At 45.7% G+C, this 26,978-nt stretch overlaps 1 protein-coding gene across 20 annotated transcripts in view; it reads right to left on the minus strand.

Moving 5' to 3' along the window:
• PBRM1 (polybromo 1) overlaps window positions 1-24,621 on the minus strand; it is a gene marked incomplete at its 5' end in the record, with an annotated part of 65,022 nt that extends 40,401 nt beyond the window's left edge. For 7 of the 20 annotated variants that reach the window (XM_084269443.1, XM_084269454.1, XM_084269453.1 and 4 more), the window contains 12 exons: window positions 9,386-9,602; window positions 12,551-12,642; window positions 14,312-14,410; window positions 16,944-17,029; window positions 17,330-17,428; window positions 18,178-18,246; window positions 18,774-18,890; window positions 19,594-19,737; window positions 21,873-22,020; window positions 22,577-22,674; window positions 23,405-23,560; window positions 24,574-24,621. In XM_084269443.1, coding sequence (XP_084125569.1) covers window positions 9,386-9,602; window positions 12,551-12,642; window positions 14,312-14,410; window positions 16,944-17,029; window positions 17,330-17,428; window positions 18,178-18,246; window positions 18,774-18,890; window positions 19,594-19,737; window positions 21,873-22,020; window positions 22,577-22,674; window positions 23,405-23,560; window positions 24,574-24,621 — 1,373 coding nt within the window. Of the gene's footprint in view, window positions 1-9,385; window positions 9,603-12,550; window positions 12,643-14,311; window positions 14,411-16,922; window positions 17,030-17,329; window positions 17,429-18,177; window positions 18,247-18,773; window positions 18,891-19,593; window positions 19,738-21,872; window positions 22,021-22,576; window positions 22,675-23,404; window positions 23,561-24,573 lie in introns of those variants that run through there. The other 13 variants (XM_084269456.1, XM_084269445.1, XM_084269455.1 and 10 more) reach the window with 8 other exon arrangements.
• Between the last annotated feature and the right edge of the window lie 2,357 nt (window positions 24,622-26,978).

Consider the following 26,978-nt stretch of genomic DNA (forward strand, 5'->3'; position numbering starts at 1 on the left):
AAACCCCAAACCCCTATAAAGTATTCAGGGATCAACCCTTTAACCCAGGCAGTCTCCATTATTTCAAGGTAAGTTCCACTCCTTTATTTGCCATATTACCAGAAATAGTTAAATTATAAGGGAAAATACTCTTGAACAGATTTAATGTCACATTCAACTCAATTAATAATGAATGCAAAAGCAGCCAGAACCACCACACATGTCATGGTTCCAGGAGAACCTCAACGCATCACAGTGCAGTGAAATGCAACACAGAGTCCTGTGTGGCAGAGGATTGTTCAACAGGATGGATGTTCATGACAAAACCACGGTTCAAACCCTCAAGTAGCAGCCCTCACACAAACCCAACCATGTCTCACACGTGATCCATGCACCTTTTCAAACCTCAACTACAACCTCAGCTTCCTGGAGTGCAAGACACTGGGTTGTGTCAATGAAAACGCCTGTTTCAGTGCCTGTGCACCCCTTCCCTGCTCATGTGTATCAGGGGAGAACTGCTGCCAGGGAATTCCCAGGAGCACTTGGCAGCAGAGGCTGACACACTCGCCTTAGGGATCAAATCCTTTCCCTCAGCAAGTGCTGCTGATCCAGAGCTGGGAGGAGTGGCTGACACACAGGACACTGCGCTGCCATCCAGAGAGACCTGGACAGGCTGGAGAGTTGGGCAGGGAGAGACCAGATGGGGTTCAACAAAAGCAAGTGGAGAGTCTGGTCCCTGGGAAGGAATAACCACTGGAATCAGAACAGGATGGGGTGACCTGCTGGAGAGGAGCTCTGTGGAGAAGGACCTGGGGGTCCTGGTGGGTGACAGGGTGGCCATGAGCCAGCAGTGTGCCCTGGGGGCTGAGAGAGACAATGGGATCCTGGGGGCATCAGGAGGAGTGTGGCCAGCAGGTCACAGGAGGGGATCCTCCCCCTCTGCTCTGCCCTGGTCAGGCCCCACCTGGAGTGTCGGGTCCAGTTCTGGGCTCCCTGGGCTAAAAAAGCCAGGGATCTCCTGGAGAGAGTCCAGAGGAGGCTACAGAGATGATGAAGGGCCTGGAGCATCTCCCCTGTGAGGAAAGGCTGAGTGAGCTGGGGCTGTTCAGCCTGGAGAAAAGAAGACTAAGGGGGGACCTTATGAATGTTTATAAATATCTGAAGTGTGGGATGCAGGGGGAATGGGCAGCCCCTTTTCAGTGTCTGTGGAGACAGGACAAGGGGCAATGGCTGCAAGTTGGAGCACAGGAAGTTCCACAGCAACATGGGGAAGAACTTTTCCCCAGTGAGGGTGAGGGAGCCCTGGGACAGGCTGCCCAGGGGGTGTGGAGTCTCCATCTCTGGAGAGATTCCAGCCCCGTCTGGACGCCGCCCTGTGCAATATGAGCTGGGGAGCTGCTTTGGCAGGGGGTTGGACCCCATGAGCTCTCCAGGTCCCTTCCAGCCTGCTTATCACACCAGGATCTCACACTCAGGTGCTGGGTCACTAAACACACTCATTCCAATTGCTTTCCAGCTGTTCCCATTAAGTTTGCAAAATAAATGCAAATGGTAAGTTTGCCAAATAACCTCCCCAGCAGCATTTCCACACACTTGAAAGTCACAGTCTTCACAGTGTCATGAATTTCTTTTTAAACAGGATATTCTTGGTCTACAGCTCTGAGTTTTGTCCTGTCTGAGGTCCTGTCTCAAGGTATGAATGCCAGGCAGGAGAGGTGAGGGAGCCAGACTCCTCTCAGCTGTCCCTCAGACAGGCAAGTGGTAATGGGAACAAACTGAAACACATGAAATTTCATCTGAAACCAAGAAAAAGAAGAAGAAAAATTTTTCTTTACTTTTGTATTTTTTTGTTTTTCACTATGAGGGTGATGAAACACTGGCACTGGTGGCACTGGTGGCACTGGTTACCCAGGGAGGTTGTGGAGTCTCCATCTGTGCAGATATTCAAAACACAACTGGCTCTGGGTGACCCTGGTACAACCAAGTGTTGGACTGGATGCTCTCCTGACCTCAGATATTCTGTGATTCTGGACAGAGTAAGCTGGGAGGAAATGAGCAGAAAACTAAAGCTGTCAGAAGGTTTGCTTCTCCCATCCAGGAACAGACTGGGGTCAGCACTCAGCTCAAATGACTGAGGTTCATAACACTCCTTAAAGCGACTGAGACACTGGGATAAGTGCAACATACATCTCTAAGACAAGACATACCCCTATTCTCCCTCTAGAAATCCTATAGTGTTTTTTTAATGCATTTTACTCCATTTAACACAAACTCCTAAACCATAGAACTGGTAACAGCCACACATTTCACAGCTTGCCCTGGCAGGACAGCCCAGGTACTCAGACATCAAAGTAAACCAGACAAGACTGGAATGCCAGGCTTTACTCCAACACCTTCAGCTTTTCACTAGGACAATTACCTTTTCTGTCCCTGTCTGTGAACAGAAGATCTGCTCTTTATATGTAAATCTCAAAAAAATGCAAACAAAACTGCACAAACCCCAGAAACAAACAGAAAACCCAACACTCAAACCACAAACACCCCTTCACCTTTAAGGAGAGGCAATCTGGAATACCTAAGGGCTTATTTGCAGCATCAGTACAAGCATGCTCATGCAGGGATTAAGCCCACATATACCAGACTTGTGTGTGGATCAGCTGAATTTCAGAATTTGCTAAAACAAATAAGCCTATTATCAATACTGCCCTTTGACTACTGTGCCACAAACACTAGTTTGAGAAAAGACTGCCTGTCCCTTTTTATTTCTGAGCTCTCCAGCAATAAGCAACTGCTCTTCATACCCATGGCAGATGCCTATGCTGTAAGGAAAGGAGCCCAGCTGCTTCTCTGTCAAGTTATTTGTCCTTCTTGTAGTTTTGTGTGGCTGGGTTCTGGTGGAGAAAGGGGGTATGCAGGGGGGCTGCTGCAAGAAGCAGCCAGCAGCTCTCTGCAGGCCCCAGAGAATAAATATCGGCCCATTCAAGGCCAGAGTCATTGCTGACCAAGGCTGAGCCAATTGTTGATGGTCAAGAGCCTCTGGGAGTCACAGTGAGGAGAAAAAACCACAAGTAGCCGCTTTGTGCCCCCAGAGAAGGGAGTGAGAAGGTGTGAGGAGCTGTGCAGGCACCAAGGGCAGGGAAGGGGGGAGGAGGCACCCCAGGTGCCGGAAAGAAAGATGCCCCATAGCCCCTGGAGAAACCCATGGTGGAGCGGTGACCCCCCACAGCCCATGGGAAAGGGGAGACCCCACCTGCAGCCTGTGGAGAGGCCCCACGCTGGGGCAGGGGGAGACAGACAGGAGATGCTGTGACCCATGTTGGAACAAGCCCCTGCCAGCACTTGCAGCCCATGGAGAGAGACAGAGACGAGGAAGGGAGAGATCTGTGCTGGAGTAGGTTTGCTGGGGGGAGGCTGGTGACCCCGTGGAGGACCAGGCTGGAGCAGTCTGGGCCTGAGACTGAGAGACATTCTGTGATTGATGACTGCACCCATAGCAGTGACCCACGCTGGGGCAGCTGGGGAAGAGCTGAAGCCCTGTGGGAAAGGACTCATGTTGGAGAAGTTCATGGAGCACTCTCTGCAGTGGGTGGGACCCCACAGTGCAGCAGGGGAAGGGGGTGAGGAATGCCCTCCCCAGCCAAGAAGGAAAACAACTCGTGAGGAACTGACTGAAACCCCCATTTCCCCAGTCCCTGCCCCCTTCCCCCCTCCCTGTGTCAAAATGGGGGGGAAGAAGGGAGCGAAATCCTGACTAAAGTGCAGTCTGCTGAGCAGGGAGGGGTGGGGGAAGGTGCTTTAAGATCTGGTCACACTTCTCATCACCCAACTCTGGTGTCACTGGGGGTGCAGGGCAGGGTCATAAATCAGAGTTTCTTTCCTTTATTCTGTGTTGAGTCTGTTCTGCCCGTGATGTTGATGACAGGATGATCTCTCCTTGTCCTTATCTTGACTCCTGAGCCTCTCAATAGATATTTTCTCCCCTGTCCAACTAAGGAGGGGAGTACTAGACTGACTTCGGTGGGTGTCTGGCCTCCAGCCAGGGCTAAACTAAACCACTACAAAAATAAAAGAGGTGAAATTGAAAAAAATCATTCACAGTTGCCAGGGAATTTTTTTTTTGTCTGAATGTACCAAAGTATTGGCTCAAATTAAGTATATACAATGCATTTGGGAGAGACCTTCCAGTGGCCTTGGCTGGAGGCCAGACACCCACCAAAGTTGGCCTATCACTCCAAAGAAAGAAAACTCTCTAACTTATTACCCTACACTACAAAGAACAGCCAAGAAACTGGAGTTGAAAGCATGACCAGATCTTAAAACACTTTCCCCCCACCACTCCCTTCATAGCAGACTTTAGTCAGGATTTTGCTCCCTTCTTTCCCCTGTTCGCAGTACAGGGGGGCAGGGACTGGGGAAGAGGGGGTTCTCAGTTATCACCTTCCCCCCACCCCTCCATTCTAAGCAGACTTCCCTTTAGCCATGATCTTGCTCCCTTCTTCCCCCTGCTGGCAGTACAGGGGGCAGGGACTGGGAAAAGATGGGGTTCTCGGTTACTTCTTCATGAGCTGTTTTCCAGATCTTAAGACACCTCTGACCTCCTTCTCCACTCCCTTCTTAGCAGACTTCACTCTAGTCATGATTTCTCTCCCTTCTTCCCCCCAGTCGCAGCACAGGGGGGGAGGGACTGGGAGATGGGGCCTTCGCTCAGTCCCTTGCAAGTTGGTTTCCTTCTTGGCCTCGGGGAGGGGGGGCATTCATTCCACACCCTCCCCCTGCTGCACCGTGGGGTCTGACCCACAGGAGACAGTCCTCCCCGAACTTCTCCAATGTGAATCCTTTCCCACAGGGCTTTATCTCTTTATCACAGTGTCTCTCAGTCCCAGTCCTCCACAGGATTCCAAGCCTCCCCCCAGCAAACCTGTTCCGACACAAATATTTCTCTCATCTCTGTGTCTCTGTTTCTCCTCTTGGATGTAAGTGCTGGCAGGGGCTTGTTCCAGCGTAGGGTCACAGCATCTCCTCTATGTCTCCACCTGCTCCATGCAGTGTGGAGCCCCTCCACAGGCTGCAGGTGGGGTCTGGGCCTTTCCCATGGGTTTCTCCAGGGGCTGCAGGTGCATCTTTCTCTCCGGCACCTGGGGCGCCTCCTCCCCTGCCTGTTCCCGGCCTTGGTGTCTGCACAGCTCGTTACATCTTCTCACTCCCTTCCCTGGTGGCAACATGCAGCTGCTGCCGGGTTGTTTTCTCCTCTGTGTGATTCTCAGAGGCACTTGACCATCTCTCAGGCCGCTTCTTTGGCCTTGAATTGCTCGTTGTTTATAGTTCAGGCTGGCAGAAAACTAACTGCTGCTTACAGAAGCTGGCTCAGCAGCTCAGCCTCACAAACCTGCAACAATTTTTTACCTCCATCAAGCACTTTTTGTGTTTTATTCAAGGCAAGATGGTTTCATTTCCAAGCCAATAGCTGTACTAAGATGTAAGAAAAGACGTTTTAAAGCCACTAATGGATAGATAAGCAGGGTGGCAGTCCATACTTGCTCCTCAACACAAGCAAAATACCTTGATAGGCTCAAGAAAAGAAAAAAGCAGCTTTGTTACTGTGGTTGTTCAGCCCCAACCAGTAGCTGAGCACCACACGCTGCTTGCTCACTTCTGGAGGTGAAAGAGGCAGAGCCTCTGTGGGCTGGGATAAGGACAGTTTGCTGACAAAATAACCTTGAACAATAACAGCCCATGGTACATTACACTCACACCTGATGATAACAGAGAGTACTGCACCCTGGAGACACCCTGGAGGCACCCAGGCATGCCCCTCCCCAACCAGTCCCTCTTATGGGGCAGTGATGTCAGGTGGTGTGGAAACAGCCCAGGCTAAGTGGGCTCACCTGGGCTAACTCAGCTCACCAGTGCTGGCTGCCTGGGGAGGCTGACTCTGGCCTGGCCAGAACCAGGACAGTTACTTTCTGGTTTAACAAAGACACTGCTTATTCAATGAGGGTACCAAGTCTAGCAGATTGTATCAGGGTAAAACAAAAGTTTACAGACCTATGTATCAGAGTGAATTACAAATACACAGTGTTCAGGTCCAGTCCCCACACACTCAAGCTGGAAGACCAGCCAGCACTTGGTTGAATATTTATGGGTTAGAATCAGAGGCAAGGCCAACAAGATGGACATCCTGGTGGGAGTCTGTTATAGGCCACTCAACCAGGACAAAGAGTTAGATGAAATATTCTTCAGGCAGCTGGGAGTAGCATAATCATCGCTGGCTTTTGGTCTTGCAGGTGACTTCAACCTACCAGATATCTCCTGGGTAGACAACATGGCAGAGAGGGGTCAGTGTAGGAGGTTCTTGGAGTGTGTGGGAGATAACTTCCTGACACAGCTGGTGAGCGAGCCAACAAGGAAAAATGTCCTGCTGGACCTGTTGTTCGTGACCAGAGGAGGACTTGGGGGTGAGGTGAGGGTTGGAGGCTGCCTTGGGCACAGCGACTGTGAGATGATGAGAGTTCTCAATTCTTGGGAAAGGAAGGAGTGTTGGCAAAACTATCACCCTGGACTTCAGGAGGGCAGATTTTGGCCTGCTGAGGAGTCTGGTGGATAGAGTCCCCTGGGAGGAAGTATTAGAAGATAAAGGAGCTCAGGAAGGCTGGACACTCCTCAAGAATGAGGTCCTGAAGGTGCAGGAGCGAGCCATCCCAATGGGCCAGAAGTTGAGTAGGTGGGGAAGATGACCTGCCTGGCTGAACAGAGAGCTGTGGCTGCAACTCAGGACAAAAGGGAGAATATATGATTGTTGGAAGAAGGGGCAGGTAACCCAGGAGGAGTACAGGGCTGAGGTAAGATTATGCAGGGAGAAATTAAGGAGGGGCAAAGCCCAAAGGGAGCTCAATCCAGCCACTGCTGAGAGTGATAACAGGAAGAACTTCTATACATACATTAATAACAAAAGGAGGGATGGGGAGAACCTCCCACCTCTACTGGATGTGGGGAAACCACTGTGACTGAGGATGAAGAAAAGGCTGAGGTACTTAATGCCTTTTTTGCCTGAGTCTCTAGTAGTAAGACCAGTTGGTCTCCTGATGCCTGGACCCCTGAGTGGAAAGCTGGGAATGGGAAGCGGACTGAAGCCCCCATGGTCCCAGGGGAATTTGTTAGTGACCTGTTCAGCTCCTTAGATCCACACAAGTTGATGGGTCTGGGTGGGATTGACCTGAGGGTACTGAGGGAGTTGGCACAAGTGCTTGGCAAGCCACTTCCCCTTATTTACCAGCTCTCCTGGCTGACCAGGGTGGTTTCACTTGGCTGGAAGCTGGCAAATGTGACACCCATCTACAAGAAGGGCTGGAAGGAGGTTCCCAGGGAACTACAGGCTTGTTAGCTTGACCTCAGTGCTGGGGAAGTTGATGGAACAAATCATCTTGAGTACCATCATGCAACACATGCAGGATCACCCAGTCAGCATGGCTTTATGAAAGTCAGACCGTGCTTGACCAACCTGATTTCCTCTTATGATAAGGTGACCTGCTCAGTGGATGACGGGAAGGCTGTAGATGTCTACCTGGACTTCACTAAAGCCTTCCACACTGTCTCCCACAGCATCCTCCTAGAGAAACTAGCTGCTTCTAATCATGGATTAAATGGGTTAAAACCGGGTTAAAAACTGGCTGGACATTGGGGCCCAGAGAGTTGTGTTGAATGGAGCTAAATCCAGCTGGTGGCAGGTCACAAGTGGTGTTCCCCAGGGCTCGGTCCTGGAGCTGGTCCTGTTTAACATCTTCATTAATGATCTGAATGAGGGGCTTGAATGTAACCTCAGTAAGTCTGCAGAAGACACCAAATTGTGTGGGAGTGTGGATGTGCTGGAAGGCAGGAAGGTTCTGCAGAGGGACCTGGGCAGGCTGGAGCAATGGGCAGACACCAGCTCTAGGGGGTTCAACAAGGCCAAGTGCTGGGTACTGCTCTTTAGTCACAATAACCCCAGGCAATGCTACAGGCCTGGGTCAGAGTGGCTGGAGAGCTCCCTGGAGGAGAAAGACCTGTGGGTGTCTGTTGACAGTTGCACATGACCTGGCAGTGTTCCCAGTTGGCCAAGAAGGCCAACAGCATCCTGGCCTGTGAGTAGGGAAGTGATAGTTCCGTTGTACTCAGCTCTGGTGAGGCTGCACCTCAAGTGCTGTGTTCAGCTTTGGGCCCTGCACTACGTGAAAGATGTTGAGATGCTGCAGCACATCCAGAGGAGACGAATGAAGCTGGTGAAGGGTCTGGAACACAAGTCCTATGAGGAACATCTGAGGGAGCTATTCCTGTTTAGTCTTGAGAAAAGGAGGCTGAGGGGAGACCTTATGGCTCTCTATAACCACCTGCAAGGCAGGACTGCAGAGATGTTGGGGTCAGTCTCTTCTCTTGGGTGATAAACAATAGTATGAGAGGAAATGGCTTAAAATTGCCCCAGGTGAGATTTACATTAGATATCAGGGAGAATTTCTTTACTGAAAGGGTTATCAAGCATTGGGACAGGCTGCCTAGAGAGGTGGTGGAGTCACCATCCCTGGAGGTATTTAAAAGTTGTGTAGATAAAGTGCTTAAGGATATGATCTAAACGTGGACTAGGCAGGGTTAGCCTGTGTTTGGAATTGATGATCTAAAGGGTCTCTTCCAACCCAGGTGATTCTATGGTTCTAGGATTCCTGCAGTGTAGCTCAGACAGGGTTGGAGCTCCAGAGGCAGGAAGTCAGGAGCCACCTATGGCTCATCATTGACACTGAGGTCTACGGGTCACTCAGGACCCTGACACAAATCCATCACATGAACTTATCCTGCACCCTTCCAAAAGCCATTGCTCTCTTGGTTTTGCTAAGATTTGTAACCCAACAGCTGCACTGTGTCAGCTGATGAACCTGCCTGGCTCACAGGTTTACAAATACCATACCATGTTGGTACTTCAGTCCAGACTAGCTACATCACCAATGAAAATAATCATTCCCCACAGTTATACTGAGACCTACACAAAAGGAGTGGAAATCACAAGCTTGCTACAATTCCCATTGCTGAAGACTGTTGATTTAAAAAACATGGCAGCAAAGAGGTCACCAAGCCATCAGGGAGAAGAAAAAAGAATAATGGGGAGTTCTGGAAAAGCTTTCATCTCTGCTGCCCACCTGGCCTTCAGTATCATTAATGCAGCAACCTTTCATGCACATTACAAATGAAACTCCATGGAAAATAAACCAAACAACAGACTTCTATGAAAGATGATCAAAAGATAGATGCTGACTTGGAACAAGAAGCAACCAAATACAGAGGAAAGATGTATCAACAACTTGACCCCAAGAGAGGATTCTGGAAATACAAGAAACTCTTGAATAGTTTCCCATCAGATGTAGCTTAAATTCTGTTTTCTTACCTGATCTGCTGCAATGAAATAGGTGTTTTAATTTGCTGATAGTAATCAGGATACTTTTTCTTGGATGGCAAGTGGAAAAAGGGTTCAGATATGAGCTGGCCCTGATTATTTCGGCAACTTCTAACGGTGTCATAAAGCTGATAAAAGGGATTAGAAGTGTCCATGAAGGAAGTAATGCTCTCAGCTTCAGATTCCCCTTCTTCATACCGAGCAGCAGCTGCACAGAGAGAAAGGAAAAAGGGAAAACTCAGCAGGAGACTCTGAGTGGGGTTTTTGATTGATTTTTCAAATGGATAAAGATCTAAACCAGGAGAAAAGGCAGTCCCTCAACTGAGGGTGTTCAGCCACTTGCTGCCAGTCAGATTCATACCTCCAAAAAGGCCATTACAAACATATCTAATGAGCCTCAAGCTGAGAAAATAAACCACCACTTTACCTATGGTACCACAATCTATTATCAGATGCGACTTCAGTTCTGTCTCAGGTCATACACCCTTGTCACCTACTAGTGCCAACAAGTGTCCCTAAGTCTACACAACAGGATGGTTCAACCACACACTACATATAAAACATCCACATCCTTATTCACCCATCAAGCTGTTACTACTTGTATTTGTGATCCAAAAGGTGACTTCAAAACTTTTATAATCCTTTAGACTATATTAACCACATCTCAACTCAGAAATGGCAGATAAAACCTGGCACCACAGCCTGAAGGTGCACCTCTAATACAGGCAGCAAAATGAAGGAGAAACAAATATTTCAGAATTATTATACAATTAGCAGAAACATTTCATAATCAGTCTACATAGATTTTATAACAAATATACTCAGTTATCTACATGAAGCACGTATTGTGCTTCAGGATGAGAATGAATGAAATAAATGTTATGAAGAACTACCATTTACTGCAGATAAAGTTGGCAGAAACATGACATGGGCAACAGAAACACAAAAGGAATGGGAAAAATGCTCCAAGTGGAAATACAGGCCAAGAAGCAGTAAATGGCCAATCCTTCCATGCTTCTCAGCCACACTGCTGGTGTAACTTCTGCCTTGCAGACAGGCATAACATAAAATCAACGTGGCTTTGCACAGGAGAGTCAGCCTATTCACCCTCTCCCCCACCTGTGAGTTACAGTGTGAAGGAACACCTGGCAGATGACACACTGGGTAATCCAGCCACACACAAGACAGTTCTCTAACACTCACACCAAACTCCCAGCTGGCATTTTCATTACTGCTCAGGAGAGGCTGGCAGCATTTCAGGCTTTCTATCCAAGCTGGGTAAAGACTTCCTGAACTGCTGAGGAAGCTGGGGGACACTGAGTGCATACCAGCACCTCCCCTCTGCAGCCTGAGGTGGGGGAGCTGTGCCACTGTGTGCTGTATGAGAACTACCAGCCAAGCTACATGGGAGCTGACCTCGGCAGATGTGCAAACACATTATGGGGACGTTCATCACTGTCTGTGGAAAGATACTCAAAATCATTCTAATTACCAATTATCTCTATGCAAATCAGCATCACTTAACAGTCTAGCATCTCCTACACAGTAGACTTCACAGCCAGAGGTGGACAGAATAATTCAGGTAGAAACAAGGGATTGGAGGTAGCACTGACTATCAACCTGAACAGGGAGACAAATGCTAACAGCCAGGTAACAGCAGTTCTCTGACACATGGCAGTCAGCAACAAGTGATTTAAAAAAACTACAGCATATCCATCCACTGGAAACCAGTGGTGAATATAATTCAGTTATCAAGTGTGAAATCAATGTCTGAAAAATATACATTAAAAGAGATGCCTCATTTCACAGCAAGGCAGAAACAAGGGAAACAAAACCCAAAACAACAGTGTGTCCCCAAAAACCTTTCAGAAACCTGCTCTGAGATGAATGCAAGGAAGTTACTGAGAATGTAACTATCAAGACAAGCTAATATAAAAGAAAACCTATAACACTTTATGAGAATACTGAAATATCCAACATAATCCATATATTACAGCATATATGCTTATAGTATACTATATTGCTAAAGCACACTGTGAAACTCAGCATGCTGAATGAAGGCATACCTTTCTATGTGTGTTTTAACATACACCTTCATACAAGATTTCATGCCTGCTAGGCTAGACTAGATGCTTCTAAAGGAAGTTACAACATTTATGCATCCTTACACCTCATAGATATTACCTTCACCTTAAAAAGTAAGTCCTAACAGGTACTTAGAAGACCCAATAGCCCAAGGTAGTAAGAGAGAACAAGCCAGCATTAACAACTGAGAGATTTCTCTCAAACAACTGCAGCCCTATAAATCTCTTTTACTGCCAGGAGCACCCAATGTCCTCTGCACCATCTCCTCTTCTGTATTAGAATGAATAGAAACAAGTTTAGATACTTGTGTTATGGTTTAACCTGGCAGGAAGCTAGTGCAACCACACAGCCTATTTGGTCCGCTCACTAACCCCCCCTCCAGTGGGAGGGGGGAGAGAATCCTACAGAAAAGGGTTGAGATAGAGATAGTTTAGTAGGATAGAAGAGAACAATAACAATGATAAAAGAATATACAAAGCACATGGTGCAGAGTACAAGGGCTCACCACGCAGAGCCCATGCTCAGCTAGTTTCTGAGCTGTGCTGCCTCCTGGCCAACTCCCCCCATTCCATATACAGCAGGATGCCACCCAGTACAGAACGTCCCTTTGGCCAGCCAGGGTCTGCTGTCCTGGCCGTGTCCCCTCCCAGCATCTTGGAACACCCCCCCCCCCCACCTTCTCACTGGTGGGGCAGTGCAAGAAGCTGAAAAGTCCTTGGCAGCAACTAAAACATCAGTGTGTTACTAACACTGTTCTGCTAACTCCCAAACACCAGCTGCTAGGAAGAAAATTAACTGTATCCCATAAAACCCCAGAACAACTAGGAAATGCACACGATAAATTCAAAACCTGCAGACAAATTTGGCCAACCCTGTCTCATCAGCTGTGCATCTATAAACCTGTACTCAGAGGAAACAGAGATTTGATTTAACAGAACCACATACTGAGTTTGGAAACACTGCAAAATAGTTTTGAAATAAAGATATTGGAATCTATCAGGAGCTCTACAGTTCTGCTTATTCTAAACATTTGCATTAAAGAAAATAGAGACACTGCAATTCAGTTCCTACCAGCCAAAGCTGCATCCTCATCACTTTCTGATCCATATTGCAATGCCATGGTTATTGCTGATAAACGATCCCCTTGGGCTGATCTTTTGTTGCTAGAAAAGAAAAAAAAAGGTGAAAAAAAATTTTAAAAAGTGTTATGATCTTAGGCATTAACAGTCACCCAGAGTATGCATGTAACCAAGTGAAGCCAAGGAAAGTCGCCTCCTTTATCAGGAATACAGACACGACCATGCAAGAAAGTCTTCCTTAACTAGAGGAACTGTGAGTGACCCACAAGCCTGCCTCTATTTTAAGAGGTGAGCCATCAACCTGAAAAACTGGGCCCATAATATGAAAGCTAGAGGTCAAGCTATCTATCTTCTGTCCTATTCTGAATAATCAAGTACCTGAATTAGCAGGGAAGAAGGGTGATGGTAACAAGTCCTGCCCAACTCACAATTCTGTTATTTAATCCTGTTTTATAAGGATTTGTCTTTGAGCAGGAATTCAGCACACTGGAAGCTGTATATACTATCTTTGCTCATGCCCCCATTCCCACCTTCAGCATTTTCATCACACAGAGTGCCTGGATGTGAAGCAGCTTCCTCTGCTTGCAAGGTCCAATACATCAGTGTCCGTGCCAGCTGTGCTCGCACAAAGACTTCTTCAGCATCCCCCCCTTTCCCCCTTTTGTCCCAAAGCTTGGACACAGCATTTCACACCTACACTGTAGGCTACACCCAACAATCTCTTTTTTTTCCTTCCCAGAATAACTTTTTAAGCATGTGCAGCTCATGCTGAGCTCAGCCTTGCCCTGCAGGAGCAAAGGGAAGACTAGGAGGAAGCCTATGAGTTGCTGAACTGGACACTGACTGTACGGATGCTCAATCCCTTGCCGCCCCTTGCAGCTGCCTGTCAAACCAGGGCCTCAGAGAGTGGTCCAGAGCACTGCTGCTTCACGACTCTGCTTGGCACCACAATTCTCAACTGACAACAGGAAGAACAAACCAGAAAGACTCCAATAATCCAGTCTACTCTGCACATTTGCTGTACCTGGGTCCCAAACACAGTACTTGCTGTTTACAGGCTTCACTGGTTTCCACCATCCATCCATTTAGCCTGGAGAAGGCTGAGGGCACACCTCATCACTGCCTACAACTACTTGACAGGAGGGTGCAGGGGGGTGGGTGATGGTCTCTTCAGCCAGGGGACAGGAGATGGGACAAGGGGCAATGGGCTCAAGCTGGGCCAGGGCAGGGTCAGAGCAGATGGGAGGGCAAAGTTCTTCCCCGGCAGAGTTGTGGGGCTGTGGCACAGGCTGCCCAGGGAGGGGCTGAGTCACCTTCCCTGGGTGTGTTTAAAAAAAGGGTAGATGAGGTGCTCAGGGATGTGGTTTATCTTAGGATGGGAATAGTTGGACTTAATGATCTTAAAGATCTTTTCCAACCTTGTGATACTGTGATCTCTTAATTATTTAGTCCTGTTTATTATTTCTTTTTAGTCCCCAAATATAGTTTGTCTAGGTGTACAACACATTTTCACGTTACTTTGCACCTGCTTTATTTTGTACTGAGGCTTAACATACTGTTCTTCTGAACATTTCTAAGGAAATAATTACACACAGAGTATTTCACATATTTGAATCTCAAAAGTATTTGAGTCAATGTTGAAGAGTACTCTCAACCAAAAAAAGAAAAAAAAGAAAAGAACACTAAAATCTTAAATTTTGTATTTCCATCTGATGATGACCCAGCTTTTCCTCCAAGTCCACAACTTACTTACCGATAGTATTTGTTAGAAGAATTTCTCTCATCACCGACACTGCCTTTACCCTGTGAGGAAGGACCTGTCAGCTTGGAAGCAGTCAAATTTGATGGAGTCCTTAAGGCAGAAGAGACAAGCCAAGAAAAAGGGAAAAAAAGAAGCCCACCTTAGACCCAAAAGCAGACACAGCAAAGATAAAGCTTTTTACAGAATTACTTTGAGAGATCAGCCAAAAGGTTCAGAGACAGATATAAAATATTTTAAAGCTAGAAGTTATACTAAGATTCATTTAGTGCCCCAGCAATGCTTTTTTTTTTTTTACAAAGTCAGAGGAAAGTAACATTTAGCTTGAGGATTAATAGCTATACACACAGCTCAGCCTGCAACAGCGGTGACAGCAGCCAACAAAATTTTCATTAGCATCCAGATCAAGCTAATCATACAGATCCAATCCTGTTTTATCAATACTCAACAGAATTAACAGTGCACATTGTCAAGCAACTTTATTTTGTTACTTTAAGGGAGGACAGTTAAATGCACCAACAAAGAGCAATTTAATATGACAAAGGATACAGTGAACTCTGGGATAGCAAAGCATGACACAGAGGCAACATGTCTGCAGAGCTTAGGTGAGCAGCAGTGTGATGGATTTGAGCCTGATCCATCAATGACAAAGAAAACCAGGCGTAAATGCAGACATACAGTGCTTCACATGAACTTACAGGGGGGTATTTTATCAAACTCAGCAACAGGTAAAGACCACCCTCTTTTGAGACAATCAGTTAGGAACTGAACTAAACCTCATGATTCTGTGGTGCAGATTCAGCAAAAAGAAACCAAAACGTGATAAAAAAGCAGCCAGTGGAACGCAGAGAAGCATGTGAAGGGTTTGGCTGATGGGATGCTTTTCTCTCACCCCAATTGTTTTTGCATTCAGCCCAATGTCATTGTAGCCTGCTTCAGGCTTTGTAATCATTCTTGTTCCCAAGTTAGAGAACAAAGAAGGAAGCTGTTTTATTCTGACATTTAGCTTGCTTCAGGATTTGCAGGTCTATTGAGAACACAGCACATAAGAGAGCACGTAGAGTAACGTGGCTGAGAAGCAGTAATGGGTTGGCAGTGTAAGAGAGGAATTCAACTAACAACTATCGGTGTGATTTATCTGTCATCCTTTCTTGGGTAAACAGCTTTATTTTGAAGAAAAACAGTTAAGCCTCAAAGTTCAATGTGACACACACTTGTGACAATCCTGGGCTTCAGCAATAGCCGAGATGGAGAGAAAAAGAGAGTAAAAATCACCATAGAAAACCTCTCTGCCTACATGTAACTCTGGCTTCTGCAAAGGAAACACAGATGTACATTCACTGCCTGCAGAACGAAGGTCTCCTGGCACTACACATACATATTTTAATAACTTTCCTTCTCCAAGGTATCAGGAATTACTCCCTAGGGGTATTACTGCTTTTGTACATGCTCCAAGGATTCCTGCAAACATGGAAGCATGGTAATGCTGAACAAATGAAGGGCAAAAAACCACTAGAGAGGCTGAATGTCTCAAAGCACCAAATAGTAAAAACCAAACAGGAAACTCTGATTTTGTACACATACAATATTCCTAGGCAAAGCTTTTGATACTGACACGACTTACACATTTCTCAAACAACAAGAAAATGTAAAACTCCCTTTCAGTAAAGAGACTGCTTGTATTCTCAGTTGCACCACACAAACCTTTCCAGAGGAGGACAGAAGTTATTTTCCAGCATCAAATACCAGTGAACAGCTCAAATACATAAAGTCCACCTTGCAAGGAGTCTGCCAACTCCTTAGATGACTTGCAAGTCATTGCTTTATTTTTTTAGATGACACAGCTCGTACTGGCAAATGGTGTCTAAAACTACTTTTTAATGTTACTAACACTCCAAAGTTTATAGAAGATTAAATCTAATTGCATTTCAGGTAAGAAAATCTAAAATGACTGCATCACTTCTCTGTACACCATAGATTTCCAGAGGAAGAGAACACTTTTTCCTAAATAAAATAATTTCATGAAACAGACAGAGCTGTCGACAGCATTTTATACCTTCCTGTTCAAAACCCAATCTGTGCTTCACTAATTAGCAGGTCCAGATCTTCAGCATCTTGCACCTCTTTTCAGAACTAGAGACTGATTTTCAAACAGGAGTTTATATAATGTGTACCTCTCTCTAAGTATCTGCTGCCTGATGCCTTGTTCTTGTTTCCGCCCCTAGCTGATTAACCATGAGCTCTTATGTTTTAGCTCCTGGCAAGGTTCAACAATATTCAGCATTTCCATAAAGCAAAGCACAACACAGCACCTTGCTCTTCACTATTCGTTTTCTGTTATTAACTTAAAAATACCTATGGTGGCAGTTGGGCATAGCTTAAGTTAGAGAACATCCACTGAGGCTATTTTTCACCATCAAGTACAGAACAGAAAGATTTTATCACAGAAGTATACCTAAAGAAAAAGTTTCATTCACAAAATCTACTTTACAATTCATAACTTTCAAACCAACAATAAACTATGTTCTCAAGCAATTGTTTCCCACTATATTCTCCACAGCTAAATTAAGGGAATGTGTATAGAGATTTTTATGAGAGATTACACAGAGAACTCTCTTTGCAGTACCTGATTCGGAGACTTGACTTGGCCAACTCACTGTGCTCGATTTCAGCTTTTTTCATATTAAATATTTTTTTAATTGCATTTGCATCCTGTCAAGTAAAAGAAGGTTTTTGTTTAATGTTGAAAGCAAAGAAATGCTACAGTCAGGTATATCCATCTATCTAAAAATCTAAAGCAAAACTGAAGGGGTTTTTACATACATTCAGATATAAAACAAGCTTGCATCAGAAATGAAGCACAGAGCAAAGTTTCCCTGAGCTACACCCACAGTGGCCTGCAAAACCCAATTAGCTGAGTGGCCACAAGCTCATATCCTTTAAAAGAAAAATAAATCTACAATTAGCAAACATAAGTACCACTTTGAACTCAACTAAACAACTGAAACTAACCTTGAATACTTGTGATCCAGGCTCATTGTAGGTTTTGGCATTCTTTGCCAGGAGATCTATATCCTTGGCCATTGCATGAATGCTTTTGTAAGTACCATTCTATACAAGAAAAACCAGAACTGGTTAAAGTGGCAATCTTCAAACAGCATGAGAACTAAGTCAATAGTGAAAAGCAAATGGAATTCATATGCAATAAATGGAACATTTGTAGAAAAACAAGAAGGTAAAGAGAACAGATAAGCATCTGGGAAAGCCATCAAAAAAGAAAGTAACAAGCATGCAACATCCTTAGAGTGCTTACAAATGCTAAAAGGTTGCAAAACACTTAACACATTAAATTATCCTATTGTTGAAGGGTTCTGACAAAATGTTATTTTGCCTTTATTCTCTAGTTCATTTAGTCTAGGTGCTCAAAATGCTAAAGTAACAAAACAGCATTTCAAATTACTGGAGAAGGAAGATGAAAAATGCACCTGTACAAAACATCTATCTATAGCACTAGAACAGAAATAGGTGATGATAATGCACATCCAAGCTTCAATACCTCAGTATTTTACATCAGCAGGACTTGCCAAGGAAGTACTTTAACCCATTAAACATCAAGGAACCCAAGATACTCAGGCTCGATGCCAGCACGCTACAGTTTATAATGCTCCAGCTTCAACACAGCTACTTGTGCAGCATGAACCCAGGACAGAACATTACACCAGCAGCCTGTTCAGACTTTAAAGCAGCAGGGGGAAAACACATTGCCTTTGCTACTCCCATAAAACTGGGCTTCTAAAAAGTTTAGAGTGCTTACTGTTACACAAGCCTACCCTTGACACACTGATATGCTTATATCGTACCTGTATCCTTTGGGCAATAGTTTTAAGATCTATGGGCTCCTTTATTATTGCATAATAATCTGGATATTGCTGGGAAACAAAAATAAGTTATATATTACTATAAACAGTCACAAAACTATTGTTCTAACAGCTCATAAGTGAGCTATTAGATGAACTGCAGATGAGAACAGTATAAAGCAGATACATGGAGTTAGTTCATCGATGTAACTAACATAAAGGAACCGTTCTGCCTGAAAGCAAAATATATGGCAATGGCCTTATGGAGTATTTATTTTGCTTGTTAAACTTATTACCCCACCCCCTGAAACAGAGCAGTGAAACCAGATATATTTTAAAAGATTGACAACTCTGCAGCAAAAAAATCTCAAACACTAAACTGGCAGAACAGGGCAAGCCCTGATCTGCAATGAAGGACTGGGAATGGGGGAATGGGGGCAAAAAGGGGACACATGCTCTAAGTGCAGCTGGACTTTGCCACTGATGAGACAGTAACAAAGACCTGCATCCTGAGCATGTCCATCATGGCATGTAACATCAGTTACATCAATGTCCAGTTCTCCAACTTGGAACACAACCACTATTAATAAAATACCCACCACTTTAGAAGGAAGTTTCTGAAACAATTCACTTATGAGGTGTCCTGATGGGTTTGTGGCAACAACTACAGCTTCAAGAAGCTGTTCAAGAATTTCCTTCAGGTATCCTGGAGATGACTAATAAAAGAAATTAAATCAGTAGTTTTATTAGCAGCCATAGTGGGAGTGCTTTGAATTGCACTGAAATGTATTCATTTATTTGTTAAAGACAAAAAATCAACTATAAAACATGAGTGCAACTTTTGATAACCAGACTGTTGATGCATTTAGGCAAAGCACATGAGAAAACTTCAATTGCACATTGACACTGTAGACTGTCAGACATACATCACATACTGTTAGAACAGACTTGATTGTCACGATTAATGAAAACATGCATCCCCACACCACAAAAAACAGACAAGCCCAAATTTCCTATGGTAGTATCTGGCTTATCAAACACTCCAGGAACAGCTGCACTAACTGAATGGGACACATGCTGGGAAATGATGTCATCAGACATGATGCTTGCTTGCAGCAAACCTCAATGTTGGTGTGATATTAAGCACACGTTATATTGGTTTCAACTAAACCACTAAACCAGAACCAGCTGTTACTCCTATCAGAAAACCTCCTTTTTTGGTAGGAAGCAGTGAAGCACACACACACACAATGCCATGAAAATATCAACTAATAAACTTGTGTAAGATACACCTTCAGGGGCATAATTTTACTATAAAAAGACAGAAAAAGCTCTTTCACATCCAGAGGCCAATCTCACTTGCAACTAATATACACAGCCATGGCCTCTGCCAGCTGCAGCTGCCATGCCCACACTTACTAATTCAGAATTTGTGCCTTGATTGTCATGTCCTTCCTCATCTTCATCGTCCTCCTCAGCATCACCTTTTTGAACAAATTCATTTTTCGTGCGCAAATACAACTCCCACAGTTTGCAGGCAGCTTTGTACTCAGGAGAATCGGGCTGCAAAAGCAAATTAAACATTCTACTCAAAATTCAGACCCTTATCTGTAGGGGATTTATAAATCATTAGTTCAAAGATATTAAATGCGTTAGATAAGTAAGAGAAAACCTGGGAAATTCCTGCTTCGGTCTTTCTTCAATAGAGCTGGAAAAACGTAACCTCTGTCACTTCAAAGCATCAAAGTCTTTTGGAAAAGTCAACACAAAATTACTTGGGTTGAGGCTGGGACAAGACTAGTAGATGAATCTGGAGAAATCATTAGGTTTTGTTGCAGGATAACACCACTGACATTTAACATAGGCTAAATATCAGAACGCCAGGAAAGGGCTTTAAGCAAACACTGCTGCCACTGCAGGGCACTTGGAAATTCATTTCTACTGAAGAAGAACACCAATAAACCAGCCAGTAGCTCTGAAAGCACTGCAAGGATCACACTCTTCCACAACTCAGCATTAACTGAACTCCCAAGTAACATGGCAACATGCAACCCCCTGGGCACACATCTAGGGAAGTCTTTTGGAAGAGACAGAGGCATCGGTCAGCAAATGAAGTTTGGAAGTTCAGAGTTGGTAGCATCAGGCCAGCATGTGCTTACTGACATCACTAGCTAACAGCATCACCCAGACAAAACAGACTGCTTTTCCACTCTGGGATATTTTTTCTCATTCCTCTGTCCTTTAACCTCTGTCCTTTAACCCTGCAGAGATGCCACCTTACTGCTGCTGATTATGCTCTCAACCTCTGATAGCTTATAACACAAACTAGAGACCCAAGAACTGTTCTCAAGCTTAACTTATTAGACTTAAATATTCCCAAGACATGATACCAGGTGTTAATTATGAGGAACTGATATAGAGGGTGTTTTGCTTCACCAGTCTGCTTCCTTCTGTATTAATGCAAGATGCTCAAAAATGTAAGACTTGAACAGAAATACCAAAACTGAACAGGTTTCCATTCTAATATCAAACACCTCCTGCAGCAACACCCGTGCCGGTGAAACACCCGCCACTGGTTAGGGTTGTGTCACTGGGGCTGTGTGGGTACAGTACAGGATGAATGAAGAGGAGGTGATGGTTGCATGCTGTACCTCCAGCCCTCAGCTCTGGGTTTCTCTGGAAATGTCACCATCCATTCAGCCTGAGGGCTGCCTATCTCTACTGAGAATGTAGGATATGATATTTGGGCAGAATTTGGGTCTGTAGGTCTATTCTGTAGGCAAATGCAGCACACATTTTATAAAACTCTACTTATTCTCTCCTGTTATCAAGTCCTCCTCCCTCATGTAGAAACCTTTAGAATGCCAACATGAATGGATGAGTGCCTCATGGAGCTTCAGGAATACACAACATGTGGAAATCTTGCACTTTCCCTGCTGTAACCATGGTTTATGTATTTAACACAACGTTCAATTAACAAGATTAATCCAGTTTCACCCCCTTATGGCAACTGCAATAAAAACCATTAAGATGTAAAATAAAGCACACACCTAATTTGCACAAATGGGCACAGGGATACATCACCACTTACACTCACAACCTGTCATCAATAACCAATATGCCTTTTTCCATATTATTAAGTGGTCAGTTGAAAAGAAAGACTCAACAACCCTACTGTATGCTTCCTGTGATTTATAAATCCTTCCTTCTGGGGGAAAAAAACACATCCTTTTCTATTTCAAAAGGTCACACAGAATGTGTTATAAAAGGGGAAGGCTTTGATAGAAGAGTATTTTTCTCAGTTAACATCTCTATTTTGCTTCTTCTCTCTTTTGGAAAACTAGATGAAGACCCTCCCTCTGCACATCATCTCCTGGCCTGTGTGGGTAACAGGGGTTGTCCCGACCCAGGTGCAGGACCCTGCACTTGGCTTTGTTGAACCTCATGAGGTTCACCTGGGCCCCCTTCTCCAGCCTGTCTAGGTCCCCCTGGATGTCATCCCATCCCTCTGGCAAATTAATTTTACCATTCTTACGAATTTGCAAGTAACTGCAACACATGCTGTTTTCTCACCAATAATAAAGGCTAAACTGACTAGTTTTATTGGCCAAAGTGAGGAAGAATTTGTGTATATTTATATATATACACATATATAAAACTTTTACAATTAAATGAGCCTTTCTATGTAATTTCTTCACCTTATAGTAAGCCTTTGCGTTGTTAAAGAGAAGCTGAAAGTCAGCAGTCAGCACGTTCACATCATCATACTCCTCCATCTTCAGCTTTTGTTGGATCTTCATTAAATCAATTGGCTGAGAAACCACTTCATAATAATCTGGCTGATTTCTGTTGCAAAGACAAAACCAGGCATTGTATTCCAAGCAGTAAAACCAAAACCACAGCACTAAAGTTTGCACATGTCTAGGACTAAATAAAACACATTTCCACCATGCTTCTGGTACAGCTGAAGGATCTGGATGGTGGTCTGTTAGTAAGCTCACTCCATTACACCATCTGTTACCGTCCTCAATTTTCTGAGGTTAAGATAAAGTTCAGTCTCTTGCTTTATGTACTGCATTTTCAAGGGTCACTTCTATTCATCTTCCCAAGACATGTCCCTTAGTAGTACATTCTGCCACTTAGATGGATTATCTTCTAGTCAGAGATGTTTTATGCAGGTGGCACAAGAAACATTTTAACTTAATTCAGCGTGTCCTTTTTTGACCAACTGTTAGCATGTCCCATGGAATAATCACAGCAAATACTCAGATCAAACACTGCTGTGAAAGCACAACAGATTCAGATTCCTTTTCACAGCTATCAGTGCTCAAGTATTCCTCAATACCCCCTTACTCCCTGATTAAATCCCAGGCTCCAGGCTTAACGAGAACCACGGTCTTACCTTCGCTTTGGTGCCCTAATGAAAAGCTCACAGAGGAGCCTGCCCTGCTCATCTTTGTAATCTCTGATGGTGTTGTAAAGCTCATGGCACACCGCGATCTAAAATGCAAGGAGAATAAAGCAGTGAAAAAGGAGAGCATTTTAAGAAGGTAACAGATAAAAGCATGCTGCCAGGGGGACAGGCAAGCGCCACACACAGCGTGCTCTGAAGCAAAGCATGGAAGAACTGGTTCATCTCGTGCTTTAGGGTGGTACCTCCCAAGTGGGCCAGGTACTGCAGGATTCCCAATTTCAGGGATGGTTTGGCTTTTGGTTTTTATACAGGGAGCTCTCTTTCCATGCTAATTCTAAGTAAAACACCCAAAATGTAAATTAATTCAGTAGAACTCTCTCTGAACTACAGACATCTAAAACAGGGGTTCTTCTGCCCTGTAATTAATTAAAATTAGACTGCTAACTCAAAGGCATAACAAAGACATTGTCCACTTCAGCAGTCACTGCATGTGCTGCTCCCCACTTGTCTCTCTCTGCATTTGATATTCAGGCACAGCTCTCAACTTCTTCCCATTACAATTTCAGCTCCTTCTCCAACATCCTTCCATCTGCTAAAATTGTCACCAAAAAAAAAAAGAACAGCAGCAAAAGGAAAACAGGAAAGAAGATGGTGGATCTGGGGAGGCAAGAACAAGCCAAAGCTGAACGAGATCCTAAACAAAGCTTAGCCAGGGCAGGAACAGATTCAGGGCCAGCAAACACGCGCTACATATGATCATCCATTTTACAATACAGTATCCCTAAGGAAAAATGTTGTGCATAAGAAGGTACTAACAGGATCTACAGTTGGGAGATTGGAAAGTCTCCTCCTCTTTCTGCTTGGGCCTGGTATATTTGTGGAGTGATGGCCATCATCAAAGTCTCCTCCGCTGACGCTGCTGGATGGCGAGGTAGCTCTTCGCCTTTTGGAACCCATGGAATCCAACTTCTTCTATAATGAAGAGACATGTTCTTAAACTCATGGCAAAGCATCTAAACTCTCTGGTGAGAGCTCACTGTGAAGCTAGCAGTGCTCTAGGGTAAGTCACATAAGTTTGTTCTACAGTACAGTTCATTTAGGCCACAGATCAAAGCATCAAGGTTTTTTTTTTTACAATTAGCAGGAATAAAGGCAAATCAAAGTGTTTCTATCAGCTTGATAGTCACTGATAACAGCAATGTCAGAAAGAGCTCACACTGATGAAGATGAATGAAGCAGGTCTTACTATGATAGGTTTTGATATATCACCCCATGCATGACAGCTAAGCCAGAACTGCTTTTTTTCTAAGGAGCAGAGCTGTACAGAGACAAAGTGTTCAATTCTGGTGTGAAAGTATGTCATTCCAGGTCAAACTAAAAAAAAACCCAACCAACCAAACTAATGAATAAAACACAAATAAACAAAAACCCATAAAGAAAACAAACTGTAAAATAAAATTCAAATAGCTTCTTAAACACCTTATCTTCAATTCAACTCAAGAAAGTGTCTAGACCATCAGGTGAGCTACCACTCTCATCTGCTGGGTAGGATGAATGGCTCATCATTAGCAAGTAGAAAAAGCCACCTTCTTTTTCAGCCACAGTTATCACCACAAAAAGTGACAAATGAATAACCACCATCCAACAACTATGATGATTTACGGAACAAGTTGTTGGCTCTTTCCCAACTTCCAGGGACAGCATCATAAAAATATCTTCATTTGTAACTGTCTCAAAGGCTGAAGAGAGAGTATCTGGACACTTATCCCACCCTATACCTATCTTTCAAGCAAATCAAGAAATTTTTTCTAGGAAGCACTCAGCTGATTTACAAGGTACAGTAGCACAACGGTACAGACAGGATGAATTTCAAGCACACAAATTATATGAATAAGGAGAATAAGATGGGAATAATTTAGGATCAGGAAAAGCAAAAGCTTAAGACAGAGGGATGGAGAGTGGTGCACATACAATCAATAATTTGCCAGATTTACCAGAGTACAACCAGCACCTCGAAAAGCCAGTCTCCTCATAGTGTCTGATGGCCAAGGACAGATACTGGGAGAAGGTAACACTCTAAGAGTAGCAAATCAGCAATGGTGTTAGTACAGTCAAAACTGGAAAACAAGAAAAAAGGAGAGAGAGAAGAAAGTTGAGGATAGATAATTAAAGAATAAAAGAATAAATTTAATAATTACAGTGACGGGGGGGTGAGGGGGAAGCAAGAAACAGAAGGCAACTCCTTTTAGCCTGGCAGAAACTCTACAGAGTAATTCTGGACACAGAATGCTAGACACTTCTGCAGTCTTTTACAGTAAAAACACATTTCCCTGCATTCCTGAATATATATTACAGACTTCACAGCCACTTGCAAGAGAATGATTCAGTGCTTATAACAATAAGGAAAATAATTTTTAAGGTCAGGAAGTATTTAACAGACTTGCCAGTGATGATGCACCTCCTGTCAGCCTCCAGCCTGTCACTTTGGCACTAACTCCAACTTTTACTTGAGAGCTATGGGATCAACTGGCTAATGCCAGGCACGTGCTGATGTGGAGACTGCTAGAAAACACATGAAAGACAGACAGGAGGGACTACTGGCACCAGTAATTCTGGTTCACCCAGGAACACAAAAGCACACTCAGTCCAATCCTATGCCGAAACAAAGGTTTGGGAGCCCCTAACCAGCACCCACTTGCAAACTACACACAGGTTTCTCCACATCAGCTATCTGATGTATGCTAAGACACGTGGGCCATTCTGTACGCAGCCTCCAAACCCATTTTCCTCCTCCAATAACCAAGGAAGGTGCAAAACACGTTATCAGTCTGCTCAACATAACAGTCGGCGATAGAGCTGCTTACATGAAACTCCTGCTGAACGCTGGGCTCCAGAGCTTCTCTCTCTGGGTCCCCATGCTCACCAACACAGCAAATCCCACCACACACACAAACACATCCTGGTTTGCTTCCAAACACACCGCCTAAACTTCCCTCTGCCAGCTCACAAGCCTCTTAACAGTGGAGAGAAGAATCTCCACCGCTACAAACAAGTCACCTCCGGCGCAACCGGAGCTTGGGCGTCTTCTCAACCCGTAGCAGTGTCACGTAACCACAGGCACCTCTCCAAGGCACACTCTGGCCACTGCTCGTACACATCCCTGCTGAGAGATGCACAGCGTGTGGAAGGTGGGCTCTCCCACAAGCTGCACTAGAGCCATCACCGCAAGCACTCCTCAGTTCTACCTCATCAAGGGAGCCGTTGAGACAACACACTTAAGTCGGTGAAGTTCTAGCACATGCTTCACTTTCTGCCTCCAAACAGAAGGGAAAAAACAAGCTTCCAGGCGACAGATCACACAGGGAGGGTTTTATCCTTACGGGATCTCCCACCTCCCAGCAGAAACACTCCCTGACTCGCGGTAAGTTTGGCAAAGGGAACACGGGCGGGAAACGCCGCCCGAAGTTCCCCCGGTTGCGATCACTGAAACCCAGCTACAGCACAGGGAAAGGGGACAGCAGCACCCAGGCGCTCTAACAGGATAAAGTCAGGGAAGGAGCTAGAGGCACAACAGCACATCGGGCGTGTTATCAGCACCGGGGCAACAAAGAAAGAGGCAAAACCCCGTCACACCCACCCCAACCCCCCCCGCCCGCCCCGAGGGCGAGCCCCTGCCCGCACCCCCCCCGTGACGGGGGCAGGAGGAGACAAAGAAAAACCCCTTCGCGGGCACCGGGCCTGACAGGACCGCGTCCCCTCCCCGGCCCGCGCTGCCACCCACACCGGGCAGGACACTCTCACGGGCCCCGGGCCTCGCTTCCGAGGCCCCGGGAGCAACCGCGCCTCCGCCGCCGGCCCTGGGCCACCCGCCCCGCTGCTGTCACCGCCGCGATCTCGGCCCGGTGACGGGACGGGCAGCCGGGGGCGGCGGGTGGGGACGGTACAGCGGGGCGGGCGCCGCGGAACACCGAGGGAGACGCCGGGGCCAGCGACACCGAGGGGGCCGCGGCAGGGCGGCCCAGGCCCGGGGCCGCCGCGGGAGGCGGGGACGGGGGGAGGCGACAGGGGAAGGCAGAGGGGTTCGGCGCCCCCGGGCCCGGCCCGCCGCGGCGGAACGGCTGCGCGGCCGAGGCGGCGCTGCCTCCCCGCGGCGGCCACACAAAGGGAGACGGCGGCCTCCTGGCTCCGGCCCGCCGCCCCGCCTGCGCGACCCCGGCCGCGCGCCGCTCACCCAGCCGGCTCCGCTCCGCCTCCGACAGCCGCGGCCGCGCTCGCCCTCCGCCTCCCGCCCCGCCACCGCTGCCGCCGCCGGTACCGCCGCCGCTCCGTACCGCCGAGCCCGCCGCTGCCGCAAAACCCGCCCGGCCGCCAAACGCGCCGAGCCCGCGCG

Source organism: Gallinula chloropus (genome assembly GCF_964237585.1).
Source record: "Gallinula chloropus genome assembly, chromosome: 12".
Classification (NCBI taxonomy): Eukaryota; Metazoa; Chordata; class Aves; order Gruiformes; family Rallidae; genus Gallinula; species Gallinula chloropus.